This window comes from Lolium rigidum, chromosome 6 (genome assembly GCF_022539505.1).
Source record: "Lolium rigidum isolate FL_2022 chromosome 6, APGP_CSIRO_Lrig_0.1, whole genome shotgun sequence".
Taxonomy (NCBI): domain Eukaryota; kingdom Viridiplantae; phylum Streptophyta; class Magnoliopsida; order Poales; family Poaceae; genus Lolium; species Lolium rigidum.
Genome location: NC_061513.1, coordinates 44,415,459 through 44,434,136, shown reverse-complemented (window position 1 = coordinate 44,434,136; position 18,678 = coordinate 44,415,459). Strand labels below are relative to the sequence as shown.

Here is an 18,678-nt window from a genome sequence, read left to right as displayed (position 1 = left end):
CGATGCATCGACGATGGTGCAGAGGTTGCGTGGTACATGGCCAGAGGTTGGGTGTCGCGGCGGAGGCGGTCGGTTGACCCGTTGATCTATCGGACCTGGGCCTCGCAGAACCTCTCGGCCGTCAAATCGACGCTCTTCGAGGTGGCGTGGCCCCACACACGACTGACAGAGGGCGGTGGCGAGCCGGAATTGGGTCGGTGGTCTGCGGGTTTTCACGATGGCGACAGGTCGTTCCAGCCATCTCAGGTTGCCGAAGGAGGCGGGGCGGGTCAGGGCCGAAGCGCGACCATACAACAATGACTAGTGAATCCCCGGAGCTAGCGGGCCGGATTTAGGCAGGATGCGGCCGGCGTTAGGCAGGAAGTTTGCACGAGGGAGGAGCTAGGAAATGACAAAATGACGAACCGCGGGGTGTCGTATTTTGTTTTGCAGTAGGCCCTGGTGTTGTATATGGGCGGCACCAAAAGTATATTTGAAGGCGCTCGTCTAAAAAATTGCCCTTTAATTTTTTTTGTATCACATGTTGGAGCGAGTTTTTGTCCAAGGTGTCCTATACAACACTTTTTTGGGGTGCTACATCACCCTTTGAAAAAATTTCTTAGGTCAATTTTATTAGTAGGTCAAATATTGCTATAATAATAAACCTATGAGACGTGCGGCTACAGGCGTGGCTGGACGATCGGGCGCCGAGTCACTGACGTGAAAGATATCTACTCACACGCATGCGGAGTACACAAGAATGGTACTAGCTGGAGTTTTGAACTGAGGTTGGAGGGAGTTCCTGTCTATGGACGTACAGCACGTTGCTCCTTGCTAGCTGAAGCAATATCTTCTCGGTGGTCCTATCCCAAAGAGTCACGCACATCTCGCCAATTTCTCCATGTTGTCTGAAAACTATAGATAGGCCGCTACAGTGCCACTGGTACTATAACCATAGTTGGACAAGCTAGCCAATTGCTCACACTCCAAAGTGTTCCAAAATGTCAAAGTCTCACGGCCCCCGTCACCGTTCTACAAGGAAAGAGAGAGGAGAGGAGTAGGACAGTCCTGGCAGAAGAAATGTCAATGAACCCAAACCCCGTAGTAATAAACCTCGCTTTCTCCCGTGTACGACCTAACTGCTCCCCCGTTTTCCAAAACAAGATTTTTCTCATGAGAAACACAAAAGAAATACCACCTCGTTGGAGACGTCATATAAAAATTTAGGTGCCATATAGAAATATATGGTTTAATCGCGTCGTGTCAACTCTAGCTCGCCGTCAGCTACCCGTCCAGTAGTTAGGTATGCCACGAAAATGCATCTTCTCGTGAGCAGAATCTATCTTTTATCCATTAAAACAACTCTCTTCTGAATTTTCTTTCTCTGCCATGTGTTGTTATTTAGCAGGAGTCGTTCTGATGTATAATAGGGATAATGCTCTAAAAACTAACTTTACTTTGCATCGCCTAGGTCAGATAACTGCTCCAACAGATGTCGTATATGTGTTTGGGGCGCGTTTAGTATCTCGTATCCCCTCCAAATAGGTCTGTTGAAAACGAAAACAGAGTGATCGGATGGTTGGATAGGGTCTGCGTTATGACCTACACAGGTCTTAAAGACTCCATCCGGTAGGAATGGCCTAAACAACATTTTTTCTAGGATCAGGTGGCAACGCCATGTTCGCGGGAGCTCGGCGCGAGATGGTAGGAGATCATGAAATTCCAGCAGCCTTGCGCGGCAAAGCTGTGGGTCACCTCCTCCATTAGCCCCAACCAAAAATCCCCATTACCCCCCTTTGACACCGGTGGCGGTGGGGACGTAGATCTATCCCTCAGGTAGATTCGTTCCATTCTTGCACCACACCCCTTCTCGTTCCCTAGAGGAGGAGCTCGTCTTCTTGATCTCCAGCACCGGATTCACGTTGTCGTTGCCGTGTGCATCACCAAGAAGATTTTTCTCATGACAAACACAAAGAAATACCACCTCAATCGAAGAGGTCATAGGAAATTCGAGACGCCAAAGCTAAATGATTGTATCTCGTGTCAACTCTAGTTCGCCGTCAGCTACGCGTCGGAAGTTAGGTACACGCTGCGATACTACGTCTTCTCGCGAGCAGACCCAGTTTTTCTTTTTGACATGAGACCTAGTTTTTTTTACATGAGGCCCAGTTTTTTCTATCGACTAAAACAAGTCTTTTCTGAAATTTTCGCCTTCTCGTGTGTGTTGTTATATTTCGCCGGAGAACCGCGAGCGGTCGTCCATCAGCGCCACGCCGGTTCAGTTTCTGTCTCTCTCTCGCCGTCCACATCCCGAGACCCGAGCGACCATGGCTGCTCCGATACCACCGCAGTATTTCCAGTAAAGAAAAAACCCACTCCCCACTCCCACGCCCTCCCTCCTCTGCCATTCCCTCTCCCCTCCCCCCAAGAACTCGTGCTCCCTCGCCCTCCTCCACTTTCTTGATTCTTTTCTCGCGTCAGCACCATCCCTGCCTTGCTCTGCGTGCACGGGAATGTTTCTTGTTCTTGCGGTGGTCTGAAGAGCGGAGGGAAGAGGAGAAGAACAGGAGATGGGTTCTTGCGCGTCGGTTCACAAGGACGACGTCGGGACGCCGCAGAAGCTGCTCCCCAAGGAGGGGGCGGTGGACGGGAAGGGCGGCGCCGCGGTCGGCGACGTCCTCGTTGATCTCAAGCGCAAGATTGAGGAGGGGCAGGCGGGGTTCGGCCACAGCAGGAGCCCCGATTCTGGTACGGCGGTCCACCCCCCTCCTCCTCCCCCTCTTCTTCCAAAGTCGGTCTTTTCAGATTCTTGCGTGCTTGATCATCAGTTACATAAAGTTAATCTTTCACCAGGGTAAAAGAATCCATCATATCATACGGGTAGTCGGTCCTTTATGTGGAAAGGGCCCTTTTGGGTTTCTTTATTGGTTTATTACTCGCGTCTGCGTTCAAAGGATTTGATAGCGAAGGATACTGGTGTTCAGTTGTAATAAGGGGCTGTGGATCATGATTTATTATGACCCCTTCAAGGATTTGTTCCAGTAAGTGCTGATGGTTGACAGGAAGAAACTTTTATCCACGCAGACGGACCAGTTCTGAATTTGCTTAATTAATAACCGGAACAAAGGAAAAAATAGACTTGTTCTGTCTGGATTCAGCAGAGGTTATCTGAAGTTCTAGCAAAACTTCTCTGAATCCTTGTCACGGTTTATCCTGCCCCTAGAAACCAGGCACTTCACTGAATTAGGATGTTCTATTTGCTGCAGGCTGCAGATATGGAAAGACTGTATCTGATAGCTCTGTTATTATTGTAGCCAGTTTCTTATCTTAGGACATGAGTTTGTCCTTATTTTCTGATTGAGCCTTAAAATTGCCAATATAAAGTTCCCCTCCCGTATGTCTTTCCTTGTTGCTCCAAATCAGGAGCTTGCTTCGTAGGTACTCCTATTTGAATATCCTGAGAGCACTGGGTTCGGCTTTGGTACCACTTTATCTGAGATCTAATCTTTGCCATGAATTGTGAATCGTCTGTTAAGTATGTAAATTCTTGGTTTTGTGCATTCTTTACTCTGAGGAAGTTTTTTTTAAAATCATTTAGCTGAATCTGCTGTCTTTCTTGATAGTTAATGTTAATGCAATATTCTTGATCGAGCCAATCAATACCTACTTTTGTTTGTTTCTGTTCTATGAAGGGTGGAGCTAACAGAACTTCATTTGCAGGTAGCAAGGACGAAATGTTCTTCGAGTCTCGAGGGTGGTTAGATTCTGACTGTGAGGATGACTTTCACAGCGTGAATGGAGGTAATCACATAGCTAGGCATGCTTTATCAATTATCTAAAATGATTCCATTCTACGGCTAGAGTGCTATAATATTGCAGCCAAATAATGCCATCTATTCATGCTGGCATTACAATTGTGCCGGTGCTTTGGTTCATGCTGTTCCCTTTTGAGGCTGTTATATAATATCATCTCTAGCATGGTAGCACGTGGTTTGTTTGCTCTCTATGTTCTGTCCAAACTGCATGTTCTCTGATGATTGAGCTCATGACGAACTGATGATGCAACTTTTATTTGTCACACTAGAATCCAAGGGGCTTATTTTAGGCACCGATTGCATCTTGAGACAAGCGGTTGAGACCTTTGATTTCGTGGTTTGGCATGATCATGCTTCTTGGCATCCAACAGTTATGAGCTGCATTGGACCCCCCACTTTCAGCTGCACCTGACCTATCCCATGTGGTCCTTAATTTTATATAACCACTTGCCAAATCTTGAGCATATATGACACTTAAGCCTGCTATTTATGACGTCCTCAGATGTTCTGTTAGTGGATAATTAGATTTTGTACAAGATAATATGATTTGTTCAATCCGCGCAACACCCATAATCACATAGGTTATGAGCTGCATTGGACCCCCCAACTTTCAGTTGGACTAGCCTATCCCATGTGGTCCTTAATTTTATATAACTCGTTGCCAAATCTTGAGAATATATGACACTCATGCTTGTCATTTATGACGACCTCGGAGGTTCTCTTAGTGGATTACTAGATCTTCTACCAGATAACATGATCTGTTCAATCCGTGAAACAACCATAATCATAACATTATGCTTTCTTTGTACTACGCAGATTTCACTCCATCCCGTGGCAGCACTCCGAATTATCAACCTAGAGCAAATACTGTGATGAGCAACGTTTTTCTGCCTAACAACGAACAGGGACCCAACGAACATGACTCTAAATCATCAGAGCCTTCACCAACTGGACGAAGGAAACTATCCGAGCTCCTGCAAGAGGCGATGCAGAACGCCCACGAAGAGAACACTGACACCGCCACCGGAGAACCAGATAGCAGCAAGCAGCAGCCGCAACCCGTTGACGCTGCTGAGAAGCCGGTGTCTGAGTCGAGCACAGGCTGCAGCACCGAACCGACGCCCGCCAGAGAAGCCAGGATCCGGAAGGAGAGGTCCTGGTACACCGGCCACTGCTGCCTGCCGACCTTTGTCCACAGCATGACCTTGGAAGAAGATGAGGGGAGGCAGAAGATGGGCCCTGGGCCTGTTGCTGTTTGACAGCGCTGCTGCCTCCAGTGTGCCCCCTCTCCGAGCTGTATCATCTATGGTACTACTACCTGATGCGGCCCCTGAATCGAATTACTGTAAAGAAAGCCAAGTTGCTGAGAGTGCTATATCCTTGTAATAATCAAGAGAATAGTTACTCCGGGAATTCATGTGCTGTATCTAGAATCTGGCTTGAGAAATGCTGTGCATATATTATTTCCTCTGATCTCCATGGATGTGTTTTTCAGTTGCCAGCAATTGGTCAGATATTGGGTGCATGTGGCATGTCATGCGGGGTGCCTACCTACCATGTCATGTTCTTCAGGGGTTCAGTGTGATTGGCTGGTCTATTTCTGGCTACCTTTTTTAGGCCAACTTGGTTAAATGGTTATGCTAGACAAATGGATTTCTTCTGTATCCAGATGCCAATTGTCCAGGACCTTTTTGTTTTTCTCCATTGGCAATTCTGCCGCGGATCACGGCAAGACTGAGCAGCATCTGTGATTTGGTGGCATCGGCGGCACAAATCGAGCCACCAGACACGTAGTTAGTTGGGTATTTTGCTTACGTGCTTATGCAGTGCTTTGATCCAACTGATGACAAGGACATGGTAGCTGCCCAGGATATTTTGGTGATTATACACCACTACCTTGATGATGTTTGGCTTAATATGACGGTTTTATATTCAAGCCTAACAAGAATGCAACAGAAAGCTTAAATAACAGCCAGCAGTTTTAACCTACACCATATTACAAGAGGTTCAGATGAACCAAAAAGTATTATCAACAGCAAATAAGTACTATGATTTTTGGCAGCACGAACAAATATACGGAAGCAGTACAGAGAAGCTACAGAAAATATCAGAAACGTTACTGATTTGATGATTTCAAATGAAAGCAACACAAACTTAAATCAACAGTCCTGTTAAATATCTTTCTTTACCCTACTGTGAACCAATTATTTAGAGGTTCAAATGAACCCAAAAAAGAGTAATCACACCCAATAAAATTGATTTTGGCAGCACATATATGTACAATCAATAAAGCAGCATACAGAAAATACTACAATCAGACAACATTATAAGGCCTTCACAACACAACCAAAAAGTGGTGTGTGTTCTTGCTTGGCCCCAAAAAAGAGTAAGCGACAGCAAATAAGATCATTTTTGGCAGCACATGCGTGTCCAATCAATAAAGCAGGATACAGAAAATACTAGTACTGGACAACATTATAGGGCCTTCACAACACAATCACTCAATAAGGTTTGACATTTGACACATGAGTACTAATTAAGATCGCCAAGTGGCATTGAAGCAACAACACAATGTGGTATTACACGCTGGGAGGTTAGATTTACGAATACAACGCGGTAATGGTACAGCCAGACAACAGGCCCAACAATCTGCCTGACCGAGAAACATGTCTACAGCATCATAGAGATCACCAGATCCGTTACATATTCTTGGATTTGTTGCATTACCCCTTGCGAGATCGGTGATTTGACCTTCCTACACGCTAGTTCTGAACAGTATAAAAATAAACTACCAAAGCGAGGAAGACATGAGAAAGGATCGGATGCGCTGCAGCAACTCCGCCTTCACTGGACCAGGCACCGCGGCTGTTTCAGAAAAAAAAAGGAGACAATGATAATCATGAAAGAAACACTTTCTTATCATCCTAACATTGCGCAGCAACAGACAAGTCTAAAAAAAACATATGAGGGAAGCAAGTGCAAATAAGTACATTCTCTTAGTCCAAAATCCTGTTGCAATAGGCAAGCATTCAACTTATACAAATAGAACAATGGAAATATGCATGGAAAGGCTACATATTTTGTACTGATCCTTCCAACAGTCCGACTCGTATCTCATAAGAAGTAGAACTAAGTAACCTGTTGTGCAGTCGAACAAAATATCATTCCTTTTGCAACCAGAAATTAATTAATTGGGCAAATAAAAATCACTGACCTCTTCCTTTTGGAGTAATAACATGAATAAGATCATCTATTGTTACATTATTTCTCCCTTTCTTCCTTGCATAGGCCCTAGATAAAACAAACTGACGTCAGTTAACAGCGACCACAAGGACGATAGATTAGATTCTTCAGGGAAAACCCTAGCGTCTTAATTCCAGACAAATGGTGTGTGCAACATAACACAAATTTCAGAATGCTCTAGTGTGACAACTTAAGGAAGCAGACGGGTTCGTGACTTGTAGTTCAGGGCATTCAGTAATTTAGAATTATTCGGGAGTTGTTTTAAATAATAAAGAACTGGTGAACTGCATAGCCATATTCTCTGCAAAAACATAATGGTTAAAGTGATGATGGATGAAAACCATGCCTTAAAGCACACATGCTGCCTGTGCTACTTGTACCTCCGGATTTTTTGCATTAGAACACACAAGAAATAAAACATGTAAATCAGGGCAGATGTCATAGACTGGTATCCATTTACTCAGAGGTCAAAAAGTGACAAGCCTACTGTGAGTTTGCGTTGTCAAGATTTTTTAGTATTAATTGTGAGCATCATATGCCCACCAAACAGACACATGCCACCAATTATACTGTAATTAGATGTACAAGGAGACAAACCTGCAGAGAGCCTTCATGTCATCCTTCCAGCCACACTCGACTAGCCGCTCCCGGAGAAGCTCCATCAGCCTCTCCTTCTCGCCACTCTCTACCAACTTCAGAGACCAAAAACTCGCCTCACTCAATGACAGCATAAACAGAGAAAAGAACCCTAAAAACCGTCATCTCCTCTCTCTTCCTACCAAACCCTAACCAGATCGAATCATGACCACCCACCCGGATGATACGAGCAGCTTCAACACTACCGCATGCTTACAATACACCAATAACCCTAATCCCAAGCAATACGCCGAGACGCGACCGCAAATTTCCTGCACGATTTCAGCAGGGGCGATGGGGACAGGCAGTACCTTGAGGTTGATGATTTCGCTAAGAGGAACCTCCTTCCGTTCCTCGTCCTCATCCTCCTCCTGATTCGGCGTCGGCGGCCGGTTAATCGACGCCCTCCTGCATGCACACCCCCAACAACAACAATAAAATCATCGCCCCGTCGCATCAAAATCGGGCCGGGAAACCCACAAATTCTTGAGAAAGTAGCAACGCCCACGAACTGATTGGTGGCTCGGGGGCTTAATCGCGGGATGCGCGCACGAACAGCAGGGAATCGATTGGCTCGCTTACATGCTGGATTAGATTGGATTGGAGCGCCTCTGCTTCGTCTCGTGGGTTGCTCCTCCTGTCTCCTCTGCTTCGGAGGTCGTGTAGCTGTGTTCGGCTTTGCTCTGTTCTGATCGGGGCCGAGTACAGGCTGGTCGAGTTGTTGGGCCGTTTCTTGGGATCCGTTGGCCCAGCAGTTCACGGGTTACTGGGCTTGGCCCTCTTTTCCGGGCTTTTCTCTTGAAAATAAAGAAAATGGTCAACTTTTCACTATGAATCAAACGGTCATGAGCTTACCTAAAAACGGGTAAACTTCTATTCATACCAATTGGAGAACATTAAAGAAACAAGAGCTTACATCTTCTCTCGGGTATCATGGCGCAACGTCACGAGCTGGTCATCAAACTCTACAGCCAGGCCACTGCCACAAACTTGATCCATTAGCGTCACCTGCTCATATCTAGAGGCGGCAGGGTTGGCATGGTGGAAATGTCGGGAGGAGGAAGGAGGTGACTTGATTAACGACGGACTACTCAACCCAGCGTCACGAATTGTGGACCCCCTCGTGGTCCCACTTATATAATCTAATCACTAAGGATAAGTAGAGGTAGACTTAATTACCTCTTAATCACTAATGTTGTGAAATTAATTCCTACCAAATAACTGTTGCAAAATTATTTTCTGCTATCAAACATTAGTGTTGCACAATTACTTTCTTCCAAAAAAAAGTTGCAAAATAAATTTCATAACATTTTTGGCAGAAAATAATTGTGCATCATTATTGTTTGGTTGCAGCAATTGATATCACAACAATTCTTTGGCAGAAATTAAATCCTCTCTCGGAAGCTAATGATGTGAAATTACTTTCTACCAAAAAATGACGCAAAATTACTCCCTATTACCAAACAGTGTATTTGCATAATCTTTTCTTCCAAAGAATGTTGTGCAATTAATATGCAACATTGTTTGGAAGAAACTGATTTTGCAAAGTTAATGTTTAATAACAGCAAATATTTTCACAGCAATTTTTTTAGAGATTTATTCCACATCATTATCCACCTAGAGCGAATTACTTTCTGCCAAACAATTGTTGTGAAATCAACTAAGGCTACTAAATATTAATGTTGCACAATTATTTTATGCCAACCAATATCGTGAAATTCATTCCGCAACATTGTTTGTAAGAAAATAACTTTCCAACATTATTGTTTGATGGCAGCAAATAATTTCAAACTATTGTTTGGCAGGAATTAATTCCTCAATATTAGTGAATAAGATATAATTAAGTATGCCTCTAGTTATCCTTCGGTGATTAGACAATATAAGTGGGGCCACAAAAGGGTCCACTTTTAGAGATCGTGGCTCAAGAAGTTCGCCATTGGTCAAGTCACATCCATTACTAGATCTTCCAACATGAAAGAGTTGCGACTTTATACAATAGCCGCGGAGCTCTAAACTTAGCGTGAACCAACTTTTCACCAAAGTTGTCATATGATTTCAATTGAAACCAACCATTAACTCCACAGATGTTCCAAGTATAGAAATTTTGAACTTCATCTTTCACTTAACAATGCAAAAAAAAAATATATAAAAATGAAACTCTAGATCTAGCTGACTCACCATCTTCTCTTACGCCAGGGTGACAGCGGCAACGAACAACGCCACCGATCGTGCATGCAAGAGGTGCAAAGGCTGCCAGCGATGCTGGTACGGAGCAAGGGGAGGGGGCTAACCAACAATGGTAGACCGGTAGGAAGCTCTTCAGAGGGTGGGCGGAGGGGGGAGGGGTTGGAGAGCCGGGAGGAGGTGATTGTGGTAGACCGATAGCAAGGTCTTAAGAGAGGGGAGGGGGGATGGAGAGCCGATGGACTACATCGATGCACATTTTATACTGAAAGGGGATGGGCGGTATGCCTTAGGTTGGAGTCTCATGCGTCATGCGTGACGCATGTGCTTGCCAAATATATGTCTCAACATTTGAGTATAATATCTTTCCAAAGATATATTTGACCGACCGTTTAATTCTACGATGCGAAAAAATGTAGAGCCTCATGCAAATATGGCAACAATGTCGGTGGCGAGCAAGGGGAGGGGTTTATCGATCGTGGTGGACCGATAGGAAAGATCTTGAGAGGGTGGGCGGGGTGGGGTGGGGGTGGGGAGTGAGTTGGGAAGGGGGCGATCGGCTGAGGTATACCAGGGGGGTGTGGAGAGCCGATGGACGTTTTATATTGAAAGGGGGGCAGCTACGCCATAGGTTAGAGTGTCATGTGCGATACATGTTCTCGCCAAATATATGTCTCAACTTTTGAGTATTATATCTTTCTAATGATCTGTTTGACTAATCGTTTAATTGTACGACGCGAAAAAACATAGAGACTCATGCAAATATGGCAATAGGTCAGCTTACACACAAATTGAACAATGTAATAGCCATGCCCATAAAGGTGACTGCCGCCTATCCTAGAAGATATCCATATGTGTGTAAAATGATGCCCATACTGATGAGTATCGACGTATGATATTCACATTTGCATCGCAAAACCAACATTTCATAATGTCAATTTCTACTTAATCTACTTTGATCTTATTTTATAAAGTAGTATGACTTATTTTAATGGAATTACACCAACAAGTCTTTGAGGATGATTGAACGATATTCAAGTATAATGCTCATTGATGTTTGTTGAAAAATGATACCTTAAACACATTAACATGATCTCCTTAGAGTTCTCTTCATGTATCTTAATTGAAAGATCAGATATGACGACTAAAGTGGGGGTTTGTAGGTGTTTACAAAAAATCCCTGCAAATTATTAAATAATGCTGAAGCTTCAAGCATATACTTTATATTCAGAGTACGGATACATGATGATTCAAGCAGAAGATTGATGACCATGGCAAAAATAGAGAAACATAGATCATTTTGAGGCTTCAAACCATTAAATAGAGTAGTAAACCAAGAACATGTTGACGAAGATAAAATATGTTGGAATTTCTGCCTAATATACGACCAACCCATTTATTTAGTCCATAGTTCCTGAAAAATTCTGAAGGTCCAGTTAGTCCATTCATGCAAGGCAAGGGTTGAGACAAAAGTTTAGTCGTATCTTGCTAGTTTAGAGAGAGTTGGGCCTCCTCATAAGGGGATGCTTCACTTGTGATATGTGCATGAGAAGAGGAATCCTACACGCGCCCTCCTCCTCCTCGCGCCATGATACGCGCTTTGCGGTTTGTGAGAATGCCTCGAGCCGAGACTTCTTCTCATTTTTTTCATACATGAATGGTTGCACATAAGCTGAAACGTTTTGTATTATGTTCAGTTTGTTTTTCGTTCGTTTGTTTCATCTCCCAACACATCATGTTCGCCTCCTCCTATGTGCCTATAAAAGAGAGGTTGCACCTCTCCAGATATACACACGAAAAAACAAGTGCCACGACTCCTAGTTCCAGAGCTTCGCGTTGATCAAGGTCTTTACCATCACGCCTTGCGGCATGCACTGCGAGTTGGGACAGTAGGCATCTGAAATTCCGCCTCTTGCCCTTTTCTCCCACTCGCCCCCAAGAGCCCAATTTTCGCCGGATTGGGCCATTTTTTCGCCCGACGATCCCAGGCCAAACCCAACGATCTTGGGGGAAGGGCATTCGGGGGCTCCGGCGGAAGTAAAGGGCTAGTGGGGCAGTCCTATCAACGTCACATCGCACTTTCTTCCCTAGATTTGCTCTTCTCACCTCTTTGCCGGACTCTTCGCCACCGCGCCACCGCCTCCACCACCGCCTGCCCTCCGCTTCTCACCCATCCCTAGAATAGTTGTTCGCCGCCGCGCCAACCTCCTCACTGCTGCCCGCGGCTCCGCGACTGTTCGCCGGCGCAGAAACTCCATGCCCCTGAGGTGTTCGGCTTTTTGCTTGGCCATGGAATGGGGCTCCGACGACGACGACGAGAAGGCTTTCGCCGAGCTGATGGAAGAGGAGGCCTGGGCAGACGCCGTAGAGGACGAGGAGCATATGCAGATCCTCATCTGCTTGGCCGGCCTGTGTGCAGAATGAGAAGCCTCACCATGGCGGCTCGGCGCGAGGTCACCGGAAGTTCAAGCCAAGGCAGCGCATGGAGAGGTACGACATGTTGTACGCCGATTACTTAGCCGATGATCTGTTGCACGACACGGCGGTGTTTCAGCGGCGTTTTAGGATGAGCTGGCCGCTCTTCCGCCGGATTGTGGAGGCTCTTCATGTTTACGATCCCTACTTCAAATGCAAGAAGGACTGCACCGGTATGGTAGGATCTTCCTCACTCCAGAAGTGTACGATAGCTATGAGACTGCTCGCATATGGAGCTCCGAGTGACACACCCGATGACTACCTAGAGTTTGAGAGCGAGGAACCATATTTCAGACAGGGTTCTCTTGTAGAGCCTGATCACCAGGTACCGACATCTTGGGTTGCCTTCCTCACCATACGTGTGGAGATCCCAGACCCCATTATGCATGACCAATTGTAAGAGGCTATGGTTGAGCACCGGTGGAGCCGCAGAGGCAGCAACTTGTTTGATGTGTTCCAATTTGTGTTTACAAACTTGTTAGATTATGAGCTCATTTTGTTGAACTATTTGCATCATATTACTTCGTATGCCGAACTATGCGTCACTTTTGGCCTAAAATCAGCCGAACTATGTATCATTTTTTATGAGGACATCCCATCTATTGATACAACCGTTGTACCTACAGCCACACAAATACAAGGACCAATCACTCAAGCTCGTGCCAAACAACTTAACTATCAGGTACTTTCGTTTCTTGGAACTATTCCTCACATACATGAGAATATGATGTTGCTTAAATCAGATGTGTTTGTTACTCTTAGTGACATAGACATGCCGAATAAGCATGCCGAATAAAGTACCCGGGTTATCTGGCGAGGATGTGAGGCCCACAACCCAAAACTTTGAAGGCCCAGAAGTCCAGAGAATTTCGGATAAGGAATATAGAGTTATATTAAGAATTATGTAACGATACAGGAAAGTCCCAATAATCCTTCTCGCAGTTTGTAACTTATACGGCACGAAATCCCTCGGCTCCACCTCCTATATAAAGGGGAGTCGAGGGAAGAGGAAAGGATCGATTCATTGTCAACAGAACCACCATAACTTTAGTCGAAACACCTTTGTCGGTTGAAACCTTCGAGATCTACTTGCCCTCTACTTCTTACGAAACCCAAGTCTACAATATGTAGGCATTGACAAGTTAATACCTTGTCAATTGGCACCGTCTGTGGGAATTGGAGGTCGGAAGGTCGTGATTTCGATGGCATCATCAACATCATCATCTACTGCAAGCAAACAGGATGGACGGAAGTAAACGAGTCCAACCTGATCTCGCCAATTTTGTTCCTCAACCTCCCGTCAGTTTGCATGCATATGCCGATCTGGAGGAGTTGACGGAGATGACGTTCGGGAGCTTCCGCTTCCTCGTCGGGAAAGAAGGATCGCATCGTCTCGCGGCACCGATTTTTTCGGGACCGTTAGCGGCCGGATCTGATTTCTCGGGATCGTCAACATCATCTGTCGAGTCAGGCGACGAGGAAGTTTTGCCGTCATGGTTCACCAAGCCCGCCGACGACGGGGCACTCACCGATCTGTTTGGTGATATGACTTTCGGGTCGTTCACGGATTCCGATCTGGAAAGTGACTCGGAAAGCTTCAACAACAATGACTTCTGGCTTCACTAACTTCGACTTCATCGACACCTCTGCTGATAGTAGGGAGGTCTTCGCCGATCTATATGACGGTGTCACCGACCCTGAGGATGATGAGAACACAACTGCAATATATCACCAAATCTGTGCAATCGGTGGAACAAGCAGACAAGAGGATGAAGCGTCTGAGGCATTCAATGATTTGGGCAATCCTTACATCGATCCCACAGATCTCACACGTGGAACCGGCAACAAGTACATCGGAACCACGCCGCGAGAAAAAGTGCAGCTACCGTAGGAAGCATGGGATAGAGCTCAGAAAGCCATGGATGGCACGGAGGCGATGACCACTACAGCTACGCTGCAGGTGTTGCAAGCTTATCAATATAAAATCGCTCGTTCTAAACGAGAGCTAGAAAAACAAATTTTGATACTCGATGAAAAAAGAGCTACATCTGCTGCGTCAAGTGAGCGCAGGGCCAACCTGAGTCGACACTCGGGAACTTCGGGAGATAGTCACAGGAACACCCGTTCAAGAGCAAGATCTCGACTAGCAAACATGCCCGAGGCAGATTGGGAGAACTTAATCCAGAACCTCGACATGTCCTTTATGTCAATAGATACGAGAGGGAACATCATCTCGAAAACCTCGAAGGCAGGGTATATGGCGACACACGCTTACATAATGGCATCAAAACCACCTCAAGGAGATCCCAGAGAGTCATTGTACCATATGGCTATGGCAGGAGTCAGTATTATGGGGCAGCAATAGTAGGAAGAGAAGTTGCACCACAACCCGAAAGTGCTCTACGCAGAAATAGTCTAAGACAAAATAGTCCTCCACCCACTCGGTGGCGGCGCTAGACCCTCCAAGAGATGGTGACGCGAGGAACACGGTGACCCAGACTCGAGTCGACAGAGCACGAGAGGAGAGGAATCGTGAAAATAGAACACGAGAACGTCGACACTCACCAGAAGTTAGTGATGAAGACTTGTGCGGACTCCCTTGCTTTACCCGACGGGTTCGAAAAAATCGAGTGCCCTCTAGCTTCAAGTTACCTGACAACTATAAAAAGTTCGACGGGTTGCAAGATCCAGAGGATTGGCTAGTCGATTATCTAGAGACAGTGAAGTTGATGGGTGGAGCCAGGGCAACAACCATGCAGAGTATTCAGGTCCACCTCAGCGGAGCCGTAAGATCCTGGTTGAAGAAGTTAGCGGAAGGATCCATCGACAGCTGGGAAACTTTTGAAGACTTGTTCGTGAGGAATTTCTGTTCCACGTGCAAGAAACTTGCATCAATAGAGCAGTTAAGGACTTGCAAGCAGAAGTCTGATGAATCGATGAGGATGTACATCCAAAGGTGGAGTATCATAAAAAATTCGGCTGAGAACGTGTCCGATGAAAGGGAAATCGACGCGTTTGTTGCAGGAATCCGAAGAAGAGATTTAATTGAAAAGTTGGGAAGGTCCAACCCCAGGATGATAGCAGACCTCATGGAAATAGAGAATCGCTGGGCTGATGGAGAGGATGTTGTTCACAACAAACGGCAGAGGTCACCCGAAGAAGATCGCAACAGAAATAACAATCAAAATAGGCGACGTTTTCGCCACTTCACAGATTATGATGGTCCCAGCCAAGTAGCGGCTGGCTTCCAAGGAAACAGTGGAGGAAATCATCGGGACAATTACCAAAGGAGTAACGATTAGCACAACGATCATAGAGATGCACCGAGTTGCAGCAGACAAAATAACCGGGCAAGGTTTCCAAGGCCATACAACGTGTCACCCGAAGATATGCTGAATGGGCCGTGCCATATGCATTTTACCTAGACAATGATGGAAAGAGACAGTCGGGTCATCTTCAGAAGGACTGCTGAACTTTCCAAGCTTTGCATAGATATACGGAGAACGCAAACACCCAAGCAGCAAGCAGGGGATACGTGCAGGGGCCAAGGAGTGAAGTTCACATGCCACCACCACCCGCAATTACCAGTGGGAACCAGCATCAGTTGCAACTTGCGGCACCTTCTCCGAGCAACAATGGCGACTTCATAGATACAACGGGAGCAGTCTCGATGATACATAAAGGCAGACCCTCCAATAGAGCGCAGAAGATAATTTTCACGATAGGTGTACATGGCGGAAAAGTCGCCTCCACCAATCGTTGAGTACCTCAATTGGCCGGGACATCCACTAGGATTAACTCAAGAGGATCATCCACCTCAAGTTCCATGACCAGGGCAATCAGCTATGATTCTGCCGGCGGTCATTGATACGTCTCAAACGTATGTATAATTTCTTATGTTGCATGCTACTTTTATGATAATACTTGAATGTTTTATACATACTTTACAGCATTATTATATATTTTCCGGCACTAACCTATTAACAAGATGCCGAAGTGCCAGTTGCTGTTTTCTGCTGTTTTTGGTTTCAGAAATCCTATAAAGGAAATATTCTCGGAATTGGACGAAATCAACGCCCGTGGTCTTATTTTTCCACGAAGCTTCCAGAAGACCGGAGGAGATACGAAGTGGGGCCACGAGGCGCCGACACAACAGGGTGGCGCGGCCTGGCCCCTGGCCGCGCGGCCCTGGCGTGTGGGGCCCTCGTGTCGCCCCCTGACCTACCCTTCCGCCTACTTAAAGCCTTCGTCGCGAAACCCTCTGTACCGAGAGCCACGATACGGAAAACCTTACTGAGACGCCGCCGCCGCCAATCCCATCTCGGGGGATTCAGGAGATCGCCTCCGGCACCCCGTCTGGAGAGGGGAATCATCACCGAAGGGGCTCTACATCATCATGCCCGCCTCCGGATTGATGCGTGAGTAGTTCATCCTTGGACTATGGGTCCATAGCAGTAGCTAGATGGTTGTCTTCTCCGCTTGTGCTATCATTGTTTAGATCTTGTGAGCTGCCTAACATGATCAAGATCATCTATTTGTAATGCTACATGTTGTGTTTGGTGGGATCCGATTAATCTAGAATATTATGTCAAGTTTATTATCAATCTATCATATATGTGTTGTTTATGTTCTTGCATGCTCTCCGTTGCTAGTAGAGGCTCTGGCCAAGTTGATACTTGTAACTCCAAGAGGGGGTATTTATGCTCGATAGTGGGTTCATGCCTCCATTTAATCTGGGACAAGTGATGTAAAGTTCTAAGGTTGTGGATGTGCTGTTGCTACTAGGGATAAAACATCGATGCTTTGTCTAAGGATATTTGTGTTGATTACATTACACACCATACTTAATGCAATTATCTGTTGTTTACAACTTAATACTGGAGCGGGTGCGGATGATAACCCGAAGGTGGATTATTTAGGCATAGATGCATGCTGGATAGCGGTCTATGTACTTTGTCATAATGCCCTGATTAAATCTCATAGTAATCATCATTGATATGTATTGAATCTTTATTTGTCAATTGCCCACCTGTAATTTGTTCACCCAGCATGCTAGTTATCTTATTGGAGAGACACCACTAGTGAACTTTGGACCCCGGTCCATTCTTTTACATCTGAATACAATCTACTCCAATCATTGTTCTTTACTGTTCTTTGCAAACAAACACCATCTTCCACTCGATATGTTTAATCCTTTGTTTTCAGCAAGCCGGTGAGATTGACAACCTCACTGTTACGTTGGGGCAAAGTATCTTGATTGTGTTGTGCAGGTTCCACGTTGGCGCCGGTTTCCACCGGTGTTGCGCCGCACTACACTCCTCCACCAACAACCTTCACGTGCTTCTTGGCTCCTACTGGTTCGATAACCTTGGTTTCTTTCTGAGGGAAAACTTGCTGCTGTACGCATCACACCTTCCTCTTTGGGTTCCCAACGGACGTGTGCTTCACGCGTATCAAGCTCTTTTTCTGGCGCAGTTGCCGGGGAGATCAAGACACGCTGCAAGGGGAGTCTCCACATCCAATCTCTTTACTTTGTTTTTGTCTTGCTTTACTTTATTTTATTTACTGTCTTGTTTGCTTCATATTAAACAAAAAAATTAGTTGCTTTACTTTCTGTATTGTTTACTAGCTCTATATCAAAAATACAAAAAAAATAGTTACTTGTCTTTACTTTATTCTATTTGCTTAGTTACTTTATTACTGCTACAATGGGTACTCCTGAAAATACTAAGTTGTGTGATTTCACTAGCACAAATAATAATGATTTTATAAGTACTCCTATTGCTCCACCTGCTACTATCGCTGAATTTTATGAGATTAAACCTGCTTTATCGAATCTTGTTATGAGAGAGCAATTTTCTCGGTGTTAATACCGATGATGTCTGCTGCCCATCTTAATAATTTTGTTGAACTTTGTGAAATGCAAAAGTATAAGGATATAGATGGTGATATTATAAAACTAAAATTGTTTCCTTTCTCATTAAGAGGAAGAGCTAAAGATTGGTTGCTTTCTTTGCCTAAGAATAAAATTGATTCATAGACTAAATGTAAAGATGTTTTTATTGGTAAATATTATCCTCCTGCTAAGATTATATCTTTGAGAAGTAGCATTATGAATTTTAAACAATTTGATAATGAACATGTTTCTCAAGCATGGGAGAGAATGAAATCTTTGGTAAAGAATTGCCCTACCCATGGATCGACTACTTGGATGATCATCCAAACCTTTTATGCAGGATTGAATTTTTCCTCGAGGAACCTATTGGATTCAGTCTGCTGGAGGTACTTTTATGTCCATCACCTTGGACGCCGCGACGAAGCTTCTTGATGATATGATGATCAATTA

The 18,678-nt window shown here is 45.1% G+C and overlaps 2 protein-coding genes across 2 annotated transcripts; one reads left to right on the top strand and one right to left on the bottom strand.

Moving 5' to 3' along the window:
* The first annotated feature begins 2,309 nt into the window (after window positions 1–2,309).
* Window positions 2,310–5,267, top strand: LOC124661898 (uncharacterized protein At3g27210-like). The gene is made up of 3 exons (XM_047199785.1): window positions 2,310–2,727; window positions 3,700–3,780; window positions 4,611–5,267. Exons 1-3 carry the CDS (start codon window positions 2,550–2,552, stop codon window positions 5,051–5,053), a joined length of 702 nt encoding a protein of 233 aa, XP_047055741.1. The 5' UTR covers window positions 2,310–2,549; the 3' UTR covers window positions 5,054–5,267.
* Window positions 5,268–6,260: 993 nt separating this feature from the next.
* On the bottom strand, window positions 6,261–8,350 carry LOC124662213 (transcription and mRNA export factor ENY2-like). The gene is made up of 5 exons (XM_047200080.1): window positions 8,256–8,350; window positions 7,985–8,081; window positions 7,635–7,729; window positions 7,009–7,085; window positions 6,261–6,659 (listed from the first exon to the last, which is right to left on the bottom strand). Coding segments are annotated over exons 1-5 (348 nt in total). The 5' UTR covers window positions 8,258–8,350; the 3' UTR covers window positions 6,261–6,582.
* Window positions 8,351–18,678: the final 10,328 nt, after the last annotated feature.